The following is a 13,612-nucleotide window of genomic DNA, read 5'->3' as shown; positions in this document are numbered from 1 at the left end:
GCGTGCTGAAAAGCTGCAGTCTGGCTCTACAGCTTTTGGTCTTTGCTCGCCTGACATTCTCACGCATTTCTGAGGCCGATGCTCTGAACAGTCCCCCGTGCCTGTGTTCCTTTTGTTTCCTCTCCTTTTTAATGGCAATTCCCTGCCCTTTGGCACGGATGCTCTTCGAGCGAGATTAATTCCAAGGCACTCTTTGGAAGGTGGTCTGGCTGAAATTTCTCTCTGCATCCTCGTCCTGAAGATAATTGTTTATGATGTGACGTCAGGGCCAATTGATTTTTCTCTTGAATGGTTGGTGGGGGCAGGGAGGGAGGGGGCTGGGGAGAGGAGGGGATCAACCGACACAAATGAGAAGCCAGGCTTGCAGCTCCTCTGTGTTATGAGATCTACAGAAACTGACATCCCGGGTACACGAGCATTCTCAGAATGCAGCTGCCCTGCTCCCTCTGTACAGTGCCAGTGGAATTCCTAGGGTGGTGTTCTGTATTGTTTTCATTGGAATTAAAAACAAAAACAAAACTAGATTAATTCCCACCACCACCAAGCCTGCTTGCAGGCAGATTTCATAGCAGAGCTCTCTGCTAACTTGACAGTGCGTGATCATTAATCTTGGGCCGCGCAAATACTGCAACAAGATTATACAGAGGGGGAAACACATCACAAGATACAGAAATTGAAGGGGTGTGTGTGTGTGTGTGTGTGGTGAAACGGAGGGAGGAAAAGGGTGGGGGGGGGAATAGGTTCCTGTGTTCTCCAGGGGTATTGTGTCAGGAGATGCAAGCAAGCTACCATGTGACGAGATAGAAAGCTGGAGGGATTGGCTGAGATACTAGCAGCAGGCGTGTGAGCTAAGCCAGCTCCCTCCACCCCTCCCTTTCTTTCTCTCTTTCTCTCTCAGCATCCTCCTGTGATCCTGTAGGTGGTACAGCTACAGCAGTATCCATGGCCTGTCTTTTGCCATAGCCTACTCTCATTCCCTTTTTATTCCAAAATGTTTGCTCTGACAGCTGCACCAACCATGTATCTAAGGCACTGGTTTTGAGGGCTTACATTAAACATCTGGTAACTGGGACCGTAATTTCCTGTATTTTTTCAGGCTCTGTGGAAACTGAGGAATGCAATTCTGCCACCATGATGGAAGGTAGGTTCTATTCTGATTATGCCTTAACATTTCTAGCGCTGTTTGTTACAGCAGCGCTTGGAGGGCAAATGCTGTGGATGCTCAGTACAGTGTCATTTATTGTGAAATCCCTGAGTGCAGGATTAAAAAACCAAAACCAAAAGCCCAACTTCGATGGTGCAGATAAGTGACTTGCTCGATGCTATCTCTCGTGTTGAAATCCTCGGTTCTGTTTATGCAGCTGACGATCTGTACATTTTTATTCATGCATATCTTTTTAGGTTGGGGGAAAAACATCCTGCAATTAGTGGCCTGTAGAAATATTCTGAGCCAAATGAAGAGAACTAGGGGAATATCTCTGTTGCAAATATAGGATATTGAAGTATTTATTTGTATTTTTAAAAATGCTTTGATTAAGCATTGCTCTCTGGAAAAAAATCACTGCCTCTTTCTTTAAAAGAGAGAGAGAGAAGGGCCACATAAACATTGTTCAGAATTAATTTTCTTAATCCTTTATTGGGGAAGGATTCTATTTGTTCTGCAGTTTAACATGTTTAAGGCATGCACCTGAAATGCTTGAAGGGGATAAGCATACTGAAACAGAAGAAGATCAGAGACATTTGGGGGTTTTACCCATCAATGTAGTGTTTATGATTTGAAGACATAGCTAGCAACCATAGAGCCCTTTAATCTGCAGCTGTTGTGGCCATAGAATGCTAGGTTCTTAAAGCTTGAAGGTTCACTGTATGAAATGAATGTGGCTGTATGTAAAATATCATGGCCTTCTAAGTATTCAGGACACTCGTAGCCACACGTAAAAACATGTACATATAAACATGTGTGATTGAAATGTGGAACATAGTTCACACTGATTGATCTTCAGGGTGCATTTTGGGAGGGGGGTGCGGAATGGCATTGCAGCCATCTAGAATACTAATTTTTGTTTCATCAGTTCTGAGCAATTTAGGTAAAGACACCCTCCCCATGGGAATAAATGCATTGCAGTATTAAGATAAAAATAATAATTGTGTTAACAGTTTCTGAGATGATGACAGAATTAGTAATGAGGTTTAAGACATCCATAGCAGGTGTACTGACACTGCATTTCTTCTGGCTTTCATACCATAGCATGGTGCAGAGAGACTAGCTTTTGCAAAAAAAAAAAAAAACCCCACAATTTACATAGTTTTGAATCCAGTACAGATATAACTAACAATGTAGAGTACAGCCTGGAGCAGTATGCAGCAGCAACATGAAAACTGAATTTATGATGCCTATTGAATAAAGAATCATGATTTGAAAGCTGAAACACTTTGTTGTTTGAACATCTATGTGTATGTAGTATTTCCCCATAATTTAACAAAGTAAGGGTGCTGTCCACAGCTTTTTCTTGACCATGGCACGTCTCCCATTGATCTTAATGAAATGGATTTTATTTTATTTCACCTTATAAAATCAGAAGCAGACGTTTGTAGTTTACAAGAATACAAACAAGTTAACTAAGGTTTAAACCCCTACCATTTTCTGAAATTAATCAAATCCTCTTTTATAATGGGATATACAATCTGTAGAGCTGAAGGGCCAGAGTAAATTTACATGAATTGCTCTGTATGGCCTATTGGTTATTTCAAACAACAAAACAACTTTCTTACCTAACTTCCAATATGAATTAATACAGTCAAATACAAAATAACTAGTTTTTTGTTTGTTTATTAAGATTTGTATCATATCCTCATGCCCTATAGCTGTGGTCTCATTTTTCCTTTGCTGTGTCTTGCACTATCTTGTCATGGACACTGAGCTTTATAAACATTCTCCTGTTAGTTTCATGTGAATTAAACTAACACACAGTGACTTTTATGGTATGTTCTACCTGGAGTTTCCAGGTATCTCTAAGGTTAATAGCTTGCATTTCTTGGAGAGGACACAATGCTATTATAGTTTGTCTTTGCTGTGAGAGGGAAACACATGCACATGTGCATGAATATGCACATGCGTGCATTGGAATAACATACTTGTTGGAGTGGCTGTAGTCAATTGCTTACTATCCTTTTAATCAGCATAATTCTTCAGGAAGTCCAAAACATCCAGGAGCTGAAAGATAGCATCATTATCCTCTTTGATTAATATTAGAGTTAAACAAGGGAGACCTGTCGGATTTTTTAAAAAAACTAATTATGAATTACTGTAATCTTCAAATACTATCAGGCTCACATTTGGTCTGAAGAATTGTGAAGTTCAGTTGTAGCACCTCAACCAATTGAAATGTTTCCCCAAATTCCTTTTCAAATATGCCTCCTAAGCAAAGAATGACACATCTATGAACACATGTGAGGGCCACTTTTTAATGTTTGTTATATTTCAAAGAATGAAAAAAATACTATGGGTTGGATCCAGATGTAGTCATGCTTAAAGCTGACCCATCAATGAGACAAGTTAGTCATGACTAACTTAAGTGCCATTGGTTTAATAGATGTAATAAAAGCATGACTAAATCTGGATCCAGCTGTGTTTGTTTCCTTGATTAGTGCCAAAAATTGTGTTTAAAATGTCCAAAGCAAGATATGTTTTTCCAGGGAAACAGACACACACACACACACACACACACACACGGAACTTATTGACCCAAGATATCTTTGAGACTAAGAAATGAACTAGCTCATTGTTTAATCTCTTCAGTAGAGGCCCTTCTTGGGTCACATCTGTCCATGACTTTAATGGAGAGGAAGGTGCAGTTGGGATATAGCAGAAACTTCTTAATTGTGACTTACAGCAGAATTGTGACTTACAGCACAATCCCATGTCTTCTCACAAGTAAATTCCACTCGGTTTGATGGGGCTTACTCCCAGGTAAGTGTATATAGGATTGCAGCCTTGATGGGATTCGTTAGATTTTTATTACGTTTTTATCTAATGTTTTGTGATGTTTATATTATGTTTGATTTTTTCTGTCAACTGTTTTGCCAAACTAAAATACAGATTTAATAAGTCATATGTCCATCAAAAACCTGGAAAACCTGTGTTAGATAATAAAAATATGCAGTTGTAATGCAGCAATTGAAAAATAACACAAATCTTAATGATACAAACCAACCACAGATTGAGAGATAGGTTAAACACACCACTATGAAGCCTTCCTATGTAATAAAAATACATTAAGTGAGTTTCTGGTGATAATAACATTTTTGACAGTGACTGGGAGTTTTCCCCTAATATCAGGGTTGGGGTTAGTGGAAGCAACTGTTTAGAAGAAGTTTAGAAGAAAAAGTGAGATCTGTGTCAAAATGTTGTAGCCCGTCTTTACAAGATGCCAGCCCACCAAGCCCTTCCAGGATACTCCATTCCATTCCACCAAGGTGTTCTGTGTCAGCATTTTGACTGCTCAACCCTACACACACACACACACACACACACACACATACGACTCTTTACTCCATAGCCACTGAGCTTGTTCATTCCTCACTGGGCTGTTGAGTGTGTGTGTGTGTGTGTGCGCTATTAAGTTTCTTTTTTAAATAAGATAACTTTGCTATAAGAGGAAGAAATTTGATAAGGAATTCTTCTTATTAGATGGAGACAGTTCTGTGTAAGTGATGAGACATCGTCCAAAATGTTATGAGCATCTTCTGTAGTCAAACATCAGCAAATTTTAATTTTATGGGTAAAGACAATCAGCACTCTCACTTTCTCTCTCATCCCCACACACATGCACACACCACATTTAGGAGCTTTCACCTTGAATCAGAGGTGGAAAATGTAGGGGGGATGCTTGTGTCAATCTATGAACATCATCACACGAGAAAATCACATTTGCTTACCGTCACTTCTCCGCCCACACATTTGTCTCTAATTACTTCCTCTTTTGAAAGAGAAAATAAACAACTTGCGCGTGGCCCATTCAGTGGGCCGTTTTGATTGCACTGCTTCTCCTGCACACCAGGGGTTAGTGTCAACTTCCATCTTTAAAAATAACTCGGACTTACTGGGGAGTTTTTTTGTTGTGAAGAAGGCTAGAAGGGGCAGGAGGCATGTGGGAGGCAAATGTCATGAGAGGGACCTGTGAAAATTCATCAGTACCCAGTAACGAGTGTGCAATAAAACGCTCATCTGATAGAGCTCAATATCTACGTTGTTGTAGAATAACTTACTTTGCAGTTGTTGTTTTTATTATTTTGAGTCTTTGGAATATTTAAGACAGTGAATATCTCTTCTGTTTGCATTGCACCTAGAATGACTATTATATCCTGGGCAATGTCATGCAGCAATAAACATTGTCATTCAGGCAAGATAGCATTGTGCAAAAGTAAAGCTTGAGGCATTGCAGCTGACAGTGTGCATTCCAAATGAACAACATGCCCTCTTTTGCTATGTTCTCTGTTACAGACAAATGGCAGAACTATTCTACCATCTTTTCTAATTCCTCTGATTTGAAGAGAGTGACAAACCTTGTTAAAAACTGAAAAGTTGGTAGATTATTCTCCTGTTTTTTTAAAAAAGATTTGTGGATGTTTTTTGCTGCATTGGGAAACCTCAAGAGGTGGATTCTTGAGAATGAAAACAGGTGATTGTTGTAGTCAGCATTTACATAGCACTTTAAAATACGTTCAGTGCTTTACATCCATTCTCCAGATTTTCTTCACAACAATTCTGTGGGGTGGGCCACATATATTCCCAGCTGCTGATGGAGAACTAAAGCTGCAATTTACCTTGACTAACTCAATGGTTGGGTTCACAAACAATGCTAACTTGTGGTATGGGTTGTTGAATATTGGGTTGCTGTGATGTGTGACTCAAGTTGTGCTAACAAATCATGGTTTGTTAACCACAAACAACCCAGGGAGAACCCATGGTTTCTTGTTGGGTTGTGAACTCTGGGATGTTTAAACCATGAGTTACCATTACATGTGAACCCAGAATCCTGGGTTGTTCATGGGTGTGTGTTTTTGCCAGGCTAGTGATGTGGCGAGCAAGAGTGGTAAGAAAACAGAAATAAAAAACATCTATTCTACATGCTAGTATTAAAATGGCACAAAGTTATTTGGGATACAGGAGGGAGCGGGCAAAGGAGGAAGGAAACAACCAACCCAGGAATTGAAAGAACAAACCATGGTTTCTTCAGTCATCTGCCAGCCAAACCTTGGGTAGGGTAACAAACCATGGGTTAAATAAACTATGGGTTAGCAAAACTCAAAATGGGATTCAACATGGATGGTGGCTCCATTGCCAGGTAAATTCCCTGATTACTTCTAGTGAGTTTTATCCCATTTCCCCCTTACTTCCTTGTGGATCTGTTTCTGCACTAGAAACTGTGCATTCTAGTCATTTTTCCTAGAATTCATCTGCCCTGCAAGCAGGCAGACAAGTCTTTGTTCTAAAGCAGGGGTGCAGAACCAAGGTCCTAAGGGTCAAATCCCCCCAAGGTTCCCAATCCAGCCCTCCACATCTCCTTTTCCTGACTGCCAATTTGATTGCTTCCAGCTTTTGTACAAATTTCCCCATGTTCTAACAGGTTGAAACGCCTCTCCTAAGGCTTAGTTACTGGCAGCAAGAGCTTGAAGCTAAAATCAGTTGGTATTTTTATATTTTGGCCCCCATCACTTTTGTCTTTAGCCTGCCCACCACTGGAATGTGGTCCCCAAGAGGTTCTCCAAAATGAAAATCACTCCTCAGACTGAACGAGGTTCATTACCCCTGTTCTAAAGCATCCTCAGCCATTCCTCTTCAGGACCAGCCATCACTATCACCCCATGCTGCATTTCAGTGTCTTACATAGGGTGCTGAGGCTGTGCAAAATCCAGAAATACTATCCTGGAACCAGCTCCAATTTCATTCACCGTTTTGAGCTCATTAATTGGTACCTTGTATAGTGTTCCTCTATTGTTTTGGTATCCATCTAGGTGTGTCACTCTCCTATAGATGCTTCCAGCATCCACACATGTGCCAATACAAGATAGTAAACAATCAGCAATTGGATGTCCTAGCTTTGTGTTTTGTATGTACAGTGTTTTTTGTTGCCGAAGAAAGTGATAACCCCCTCCTCCTCCTCCCTCCCAATCCCCTTTCCTTTTGTGTCATGTTTTTAGATTGTAAGCCTGTCAAGAAATAATTTTGGAAGCCACCGTGAGAGCCTTTTTTGGCTGAATGGCAGCATAAAAATCCTTAAATAAATAATAAAAATAAATAAAAAATAATCTGGACAACAAACATAATTTGGATATTCACTAGATGTCTTTTGGATATAGTTTCAACCATGTTGCTGTCATTCATTATCCTATGTGCATGGTAAGACTTTCGCCATGACAGCTTGTTCTAAATTGTTTTTATTGTCTGGCCACAGCTAGTCTGTGAGCCTATGGGGAAGAAAACATCCATACATTTTGTATAAATGGAGTTCGCTGCCTTGTCTAGTTGTATATGGCATGATAGAAAGTCGTGTGTTCAGTCAAACAAATGTAGGGAATGATCTGTGATCATTCACAGATCATTCTGGGGGAAAATGATCGGTCATTTTTTTTAATGTTTAAAAGCATTTAAAGTTTGCAAAGCTCTGTTTAGTGACAATTATGTTCTTGGATGTTAACTTCACTATCACTCTTTGCCATCCTAATGGCAAGTTGTCTTCTCTTTTGAAATACCTGGGTTATTATGAGGAAAAAAATGACTGAAGATGATCTTAAGGGCTGGGCAGGTATATATGGGAAGAGACGATCCTTCAGGTAACCTGGCCCCAAAGGTGTTTAGGGCTTTGAATGTTAATGCCGGCATTTTGAATCAGGCCCAGAAAGGGACAGGTATTTATTTATTTATTTATTTATTGCTTTTATATACCGCCCCATAGCCGAAGCTCTCTGGGTGGTTTACAAAAGTTTAAAACAGTAAACATTAAAAACAAATACACAGAGTTTGAAAACATAAAACAACAGTATCCACAGGTACCCAGTGCAGCTGAGAAAGTACTGGCATAATATGATCTCATTGGCCATTAACAATCTCACTGCCCTGCTTTGGACTAACTGAAGTTTCTGGTCCATTTTCAAAGGCAGTCCCACGCATTTCGGTAATCCAGACATATAACGCATTGCGGTAATCCAGACGAGAAGTTATCAGACCATAGATAACTGTAGCTAGGCTTGCTCTGTCCAGATAAGGGTGTAATTGGCCTATCATCCTAAACTAATAAAAGGTGCTCCGTACCACCAAGTCCACCTGTGCTTCTAGTGACAGTTCTGGATCCAAGAGCACCCCCAAACTACAAACCTGAACCTTTGGAGGTGTGCCCTGTCAACCGCCCAGAGAGCCCTGGCTATGGGAGCAGTATATAAGTGCAATAAAATAAATAAATAAATAAATATATCCTGGCAGCAGTGTCTATAGCTAATTTGTCAGACATGTACAGTTAAAATGCATACATGTCATGGTTCCATGTCTGAATATAAATAGAAACTGGGCATTGAAATCATAGAATCATAGAATAACAGAGTTGGAAGGGGCCTACAAGGCCATCGAGTCCAACCCCCCGCTCAATGCAGGAATCCACCCTAAAGCATACCTGACAGATGGTTGTCCAACTGCCTCTTGAATGCCTCTAGTGTGGGAAAGCCCACAACCTCCCTAGGTAAATGGTTCCATTGTTGTACTGCTCTAACAGTCAGGAAGTTAGACCAAATGTCAGGAACGTAAAGGGAACTGCCTATCTGTCTATTGAACACCTACAGGCTACCACCACAAACTAGATGAGAAGTGGAGCTCGTAGAGTATTTATTGGTGTTAAATCCTTTTAGTCATAATGGTCTTCTGAGGCATCACTTCCTATAACATGGTTGCTATGGTGCTGTAGAGATGCATTCACTGTAGTGTATTGAGAAGGGAGGCTTTCCTTCCCCCACTTTCAGATTGGGGGAAGATGGGTGTTAAGAACTTAAAACTATTCCCTACTGCCTAAAACTATAGATGGAAGAAGCAATGGCCCACTCTATATGCTCCCTGTATACAAAGTCTGTGGTGGAGGAATCAGCTGATGATACGTCACATAGTCTGAAGAATGCTGGGCCACAGTGCAACGAGGATATCACTTTATTCTCTAATAAGAAAGCACGTAAGTTTCACAGTTGAGGGGCTGATGGACAGAGATTTGTATTTAATTTCTTTTTCTGGTGTATCCATGCCCAAAAGATTGAACTTGGGGCCATTTACTAAACTCTATTGATCCCCATGACATTTTAGTAGAGCAATCAGGAATACCCACCTGATTGATAGGAGTATGAAGAAGGATGAAATAAGTAGCAAATGAAACATGATAAAAAATAACTGGTATCAAATGGCTTTAGATTCTTCCCTCCCTTTATGGCAGGGGTGGCCAACATTTTTGTCCCCAAGGGCCAAATATGATAGGGGGTGTTTCATAGGCTGCAAGTCAGCGGTAGGTAGGTTCTGGGCATGTTGCACCTTCTCCCACCCCAAAGCCATCAACAGGGCAGTGAGGAGAGGCTCTCCCACCAGTCTGCTAAACAGTGGTTTTGTAGGAGCATGATTTTGCTAGAGAGTACGGCACAAAGTGAGGAACATCTCTGCATGCTATCATCCCCAGATTAATAATAATAATAATAATAATAATAATTTTATTTCTTACCTGTCTCTCCATTCTGATTAAGGCGGGGAACAACAGTAAATATAAAATACATAAAACCGAATTAAAACATAATATACATTGTTAAAACATCCTAAAATCATTTTAAAAACATCATAAAATCATTTTAAAACATCCAAAAATTACACTGGATAGGCCTTCCGGAAGAGATCAGTCTTAATAGCTTTCTTAAATGTTGATAGACTGTTAAGTTGACGAGTCTCCTCCAGTAGACCATTCCACAGTCTGGGAGCAGCAGAAGAGAACATCCTCTGGGTAATACTTGTCAGTCTAGTTTTTGTTGACTGAAGTAGGGCCGGATCTACACTACTGCTTTAAAGCGCTTTATAACAGTTATTAAGCGCTTTAACTGCATTAAAGCGCTATAAAACTGTTATAAAGCGCTTTAAAGCAATAGTGTAGATCCGGCCCAGATTCTTCTCAGATTACTTGAGTGCGCAGGGAAAATTGTATGGGAGAAGGCAATCTCGCACGTAGCCTGGACCCAAACCATGTATCTATTTAGCAGGCTGGCAGGAGCATGAATTAAATGGGAAAGATGGTGTGCGAGGATGATTCTCCCCACAAACCAACTTTTCCAGCACTGTTGCGGGGGTGGCTTGGGTACCCATTGTAATCCATCTTGAAGGCTGCACATGGACCACAGATTGCCTTATGGTGCCATATGGTATATGAAGCAAAGAAACTGACAGCATAACCCAAATCAAGTCTACTCAGAAGTAAGCCCTATTGAATTCAGTGGGGGGAAATTGTGTTTCTAGTGGAATTTAAAACTCCAACATAAAAATCATTGATAAAATTCTAATCTAGCATCTCTCAAAGATTTCCCAGTTCTATTTCTTTTACAATTTACTGCTGTTAACCAAGCTATATTCAGTAACTGCCAGTTTCGATTACCCTCAAGAAGATGGTTCCTTGCACTTGTGATAAAGCCTTTAGTCTGTGGGGATTTATCTGGAAAAGAACATGTGAGAGAGGGGAAAAGAACAAAGATAATTATGATTAGGTCTATATCGGGTGAATAAATCATTATTTGTAAGGCGATGTTTATTGGGAGAGAATCTTGTCTCAGAACGGGAAAGAATGTCCAATTAAAACACACACACACACTCATAAAACCTACTTCAGGTTTTCTCCTTACTCTCCATTTGTAAGTTGCTAGAAGGTGTCTTTCATTTTCTAAACAAATCCTGTAATCTTTTAAGGCAAAATATGAAAATGGAGATTCACATAATTATGTGAATGATACAAGGATATCGGCTTTTAAGGAAATTAACTTTAAGCTTCAGTCCTATACGCATGTACTTGTGAGTAAACATGTATAGGGTTGTGTTGTTAATCATTTTCCCCAGCCCACCCAGGCTTGTTACATATAATTATATCAGTCAGAGTCAATATGAATTTCTGATCATTCGTGGATGCAATCCAAAATAGAATTTGGCACTCTTAAACCCATTGAAGTTAGTGATGGTTTGATGCTCTGTTTCTTCTGACTGTTATATGTGTATAACTTTTAATGCCTGTGGAGATTTTTTTGAAATGGATTATTCCCCCATAGCACTACACTAATGCTAGTCCTGGTCCAGTGCCAGCAACATATCTAGCCAAAAACATAAATAAATCACCAAATCTGATGGTAGGGAGAACTGTATTGCTCATTACTGATGATGTCACAGCCACTATTCAGTAGACCATGGCATTTGTGTAATATCCTGTTACAATGGGCATGCTAACTCTAGGAGGAAATCTCATTTTCCCAATGACATAATATAGCTTTTTGAGTGCCAGAAGAATCCCATATTTCTGTAACAAGGAACGTTAACCTAGAAGAAGCATCTCTAATCTTTTGATAGTCTTACTACTCAGAAAAATCCTTTCATTTGAAACAAATTCTCCCCAAACACGCTTGTACATAATGAACCTTCCATATTCTGAAATTGAAAGAAAAGAGTAGTTTAAGAACAGTTTCGTTCTTTTTTAGAAAGGTGCTCAGTATTGCCTGCACAGAACAAAGCATATATTAACCTTCTTGCCAGTAAATCCTTTCCTTTATAGATGTAATAAAGCATTGTGCAATGGCAGCTGCCAGTCATCTCCTGTTTTTTCCTGTCCTTAAAACTAGGACAAGGAGGAAATTGAAATTCAACATAGTACAACAGCCTCTTCCCAGTTAGTAGTGTTACACCTGCTTCATGTGATGTGGGAAGGCATAACCGTAGTGCTGCTCCTGAAAAATTTATGGCTAGGAGATCAGTGACATTTGTAATGCAGTAAAGATGAAAGACAGACAGAGGGCTCCATCAAACGTAATTCCCCCCCACACTTTGTCTCCAATGTTCTTTACCACCAATTGTTAAATAAGTGAAGATAAATAAAGCTTGTTTGTAACTTCATATTCCTAAAATATTAATATATTCTCTATATAAGTCAATTTTAACAGACCTTATGAAACCACTGAAGATACTCAAGATACCAGTGTTGTGCTTCCAGGCTGTCTTTACTTAAAACACTGGGCTCTGTCACACGTAATTTCCCCCCCTGCTTTACCTCTGGTGCTCTTTTGCGTGTTTCTCTTCCACTCTATCCCGCCCCTTCTCCTTCTACCTCCAGTTCATTGGTTGCTCCTTCTCCCCCTTTAACAAGACAGGTCCTGTCAGATGAGTACTTCAACCAGACAGCCTTTCTGGCTGGCAAAAATGGAATGACCCTTTAGTCTGGCTCTTTGGGGGCATTGAGGGAGTACAATCCTGTCTCTGCAGAGATTTGGGCGTTGTATGATTTTAAAAAATGCTCTCGAGCCTGGGATGCAAGGTTTAGGTTTTATATTGAGGCTTGGAGCTGGCTGCTGGAAGAGATCACTTTTCCCTGCCAGGACCTGATGCAGTCCATCCAAGCCAACAGCAAGCCCTTTTCACAGCATATACCCCCAACAAAGGAAAAAGTACACCTCCATGTGCTCCTCTAAAGGCTATCACATGTTTAGCGTTAGGCTCCGAAGGGGGCAAAGACAGGATTCTTGTGGGAGGTGTGTAAGTACATTCAGCCAAACATACTTATAAACCCTCTTCATACCTTTGGGCTAAACATACGATCTTTAGAATCTTTTCAATGTATATTTTCTTTATATGGCATCTATTTTTATGCTTCTATGATTTTAAATTTTGTATATTGATTTTTAATGTTGAATGATTTAATCTTTGTAAACCGCCCCGAGAGGTTTGGCTATGGGGCGGTATAGAAATGTAATAAATAATAATAATAAATAGAAGAACTTGAAAACCTGGGGACATTGGGGGCAGGGCTTGCATGAGCCACCTTATGCCCCTCTACACTGTTTTCGCCATTGCGTGTGCTAGTGGAATGCCTGCATAGGGCTAATATCGTTGCTGCCACTGTTCCTTTTATATTTTGTTATGACTGTTTTCCCTCTTAGTTTTACTTTTTTTAATCATGAGATGCCATTATTGTAAAAAGAACTGATTTGTAAATTCTTTTGTCAATGAGGCTGTTCACACCAGTGCGCTATCTCCCTCACTCCCACATATGCCACCTTATCACATAACCCACAATCAGCTCCTTTATAGCTTGCGGAGTGTGATGTGCAAACCTGGACCACTGGATTGTTTAGGGACCAAATAACCTACTAAGGAACCGATCATGGGTTGTGTGCTAAAGCAGAAAAGACATGTATGTGGAAGGCAGCTCACCTGCACGTCCCCGACAACCCATCAGTTTCTAAACAGATGGGTTGTCATTATGGGCTCCATCACACCTACTTTTTTATCCGGTTTTCACCCACCGTTTCCCCCTCCGTTTCCTTAGTGAGTCAAGCACTGGGCACTTTC

At 40.2% G+C, this 13,612-nt stretch overlaps 1 protein-coding gene across 1 annotated transcript in view; it reads left to right on the top strand.

Annotated features, from left to right (window-relative positions):
- Positions 1–891: 891 nt before the first annotated feature.
- The window catches only part of SGIP1 (SH3GL interacting endocytic adaptor 1), a 141,191-nt gene continuing 128,470 nt past the window's right edge, over positions 892–13,612 (top strand). Inside the window, exon 1 of the mRNA XM_063137700.1 lies at positions 892–1,141. Within this exon, the coding sequence (XP_062993770.1) occupies positions 1,132–1,141 (10 nt within the window). The 5' untranslated portion in view covers positions 892–1,131. The remainder of the gene's footprint in view (positions 1,142–13,612) is intronic.

This window comes from Elgaria multicarinata, chromosome 1 (assembly GCF_023053635.1).
Source record: "Elgaria multicarinata webbii isolate HBS135686 ecotype San Diego chromosome 1, rElgMul1.1.pri, whole genome shotgun sequence".
Lineage (NCBI taxonomy): Eukaryota > Metazoa > Chordata > Lepidosauria > Squamata > Anguidae > Elgaria > Elgaria multicarinata.
This window is presented reverse-complemented; position numbering and strand designations above follow the sequence as displayed.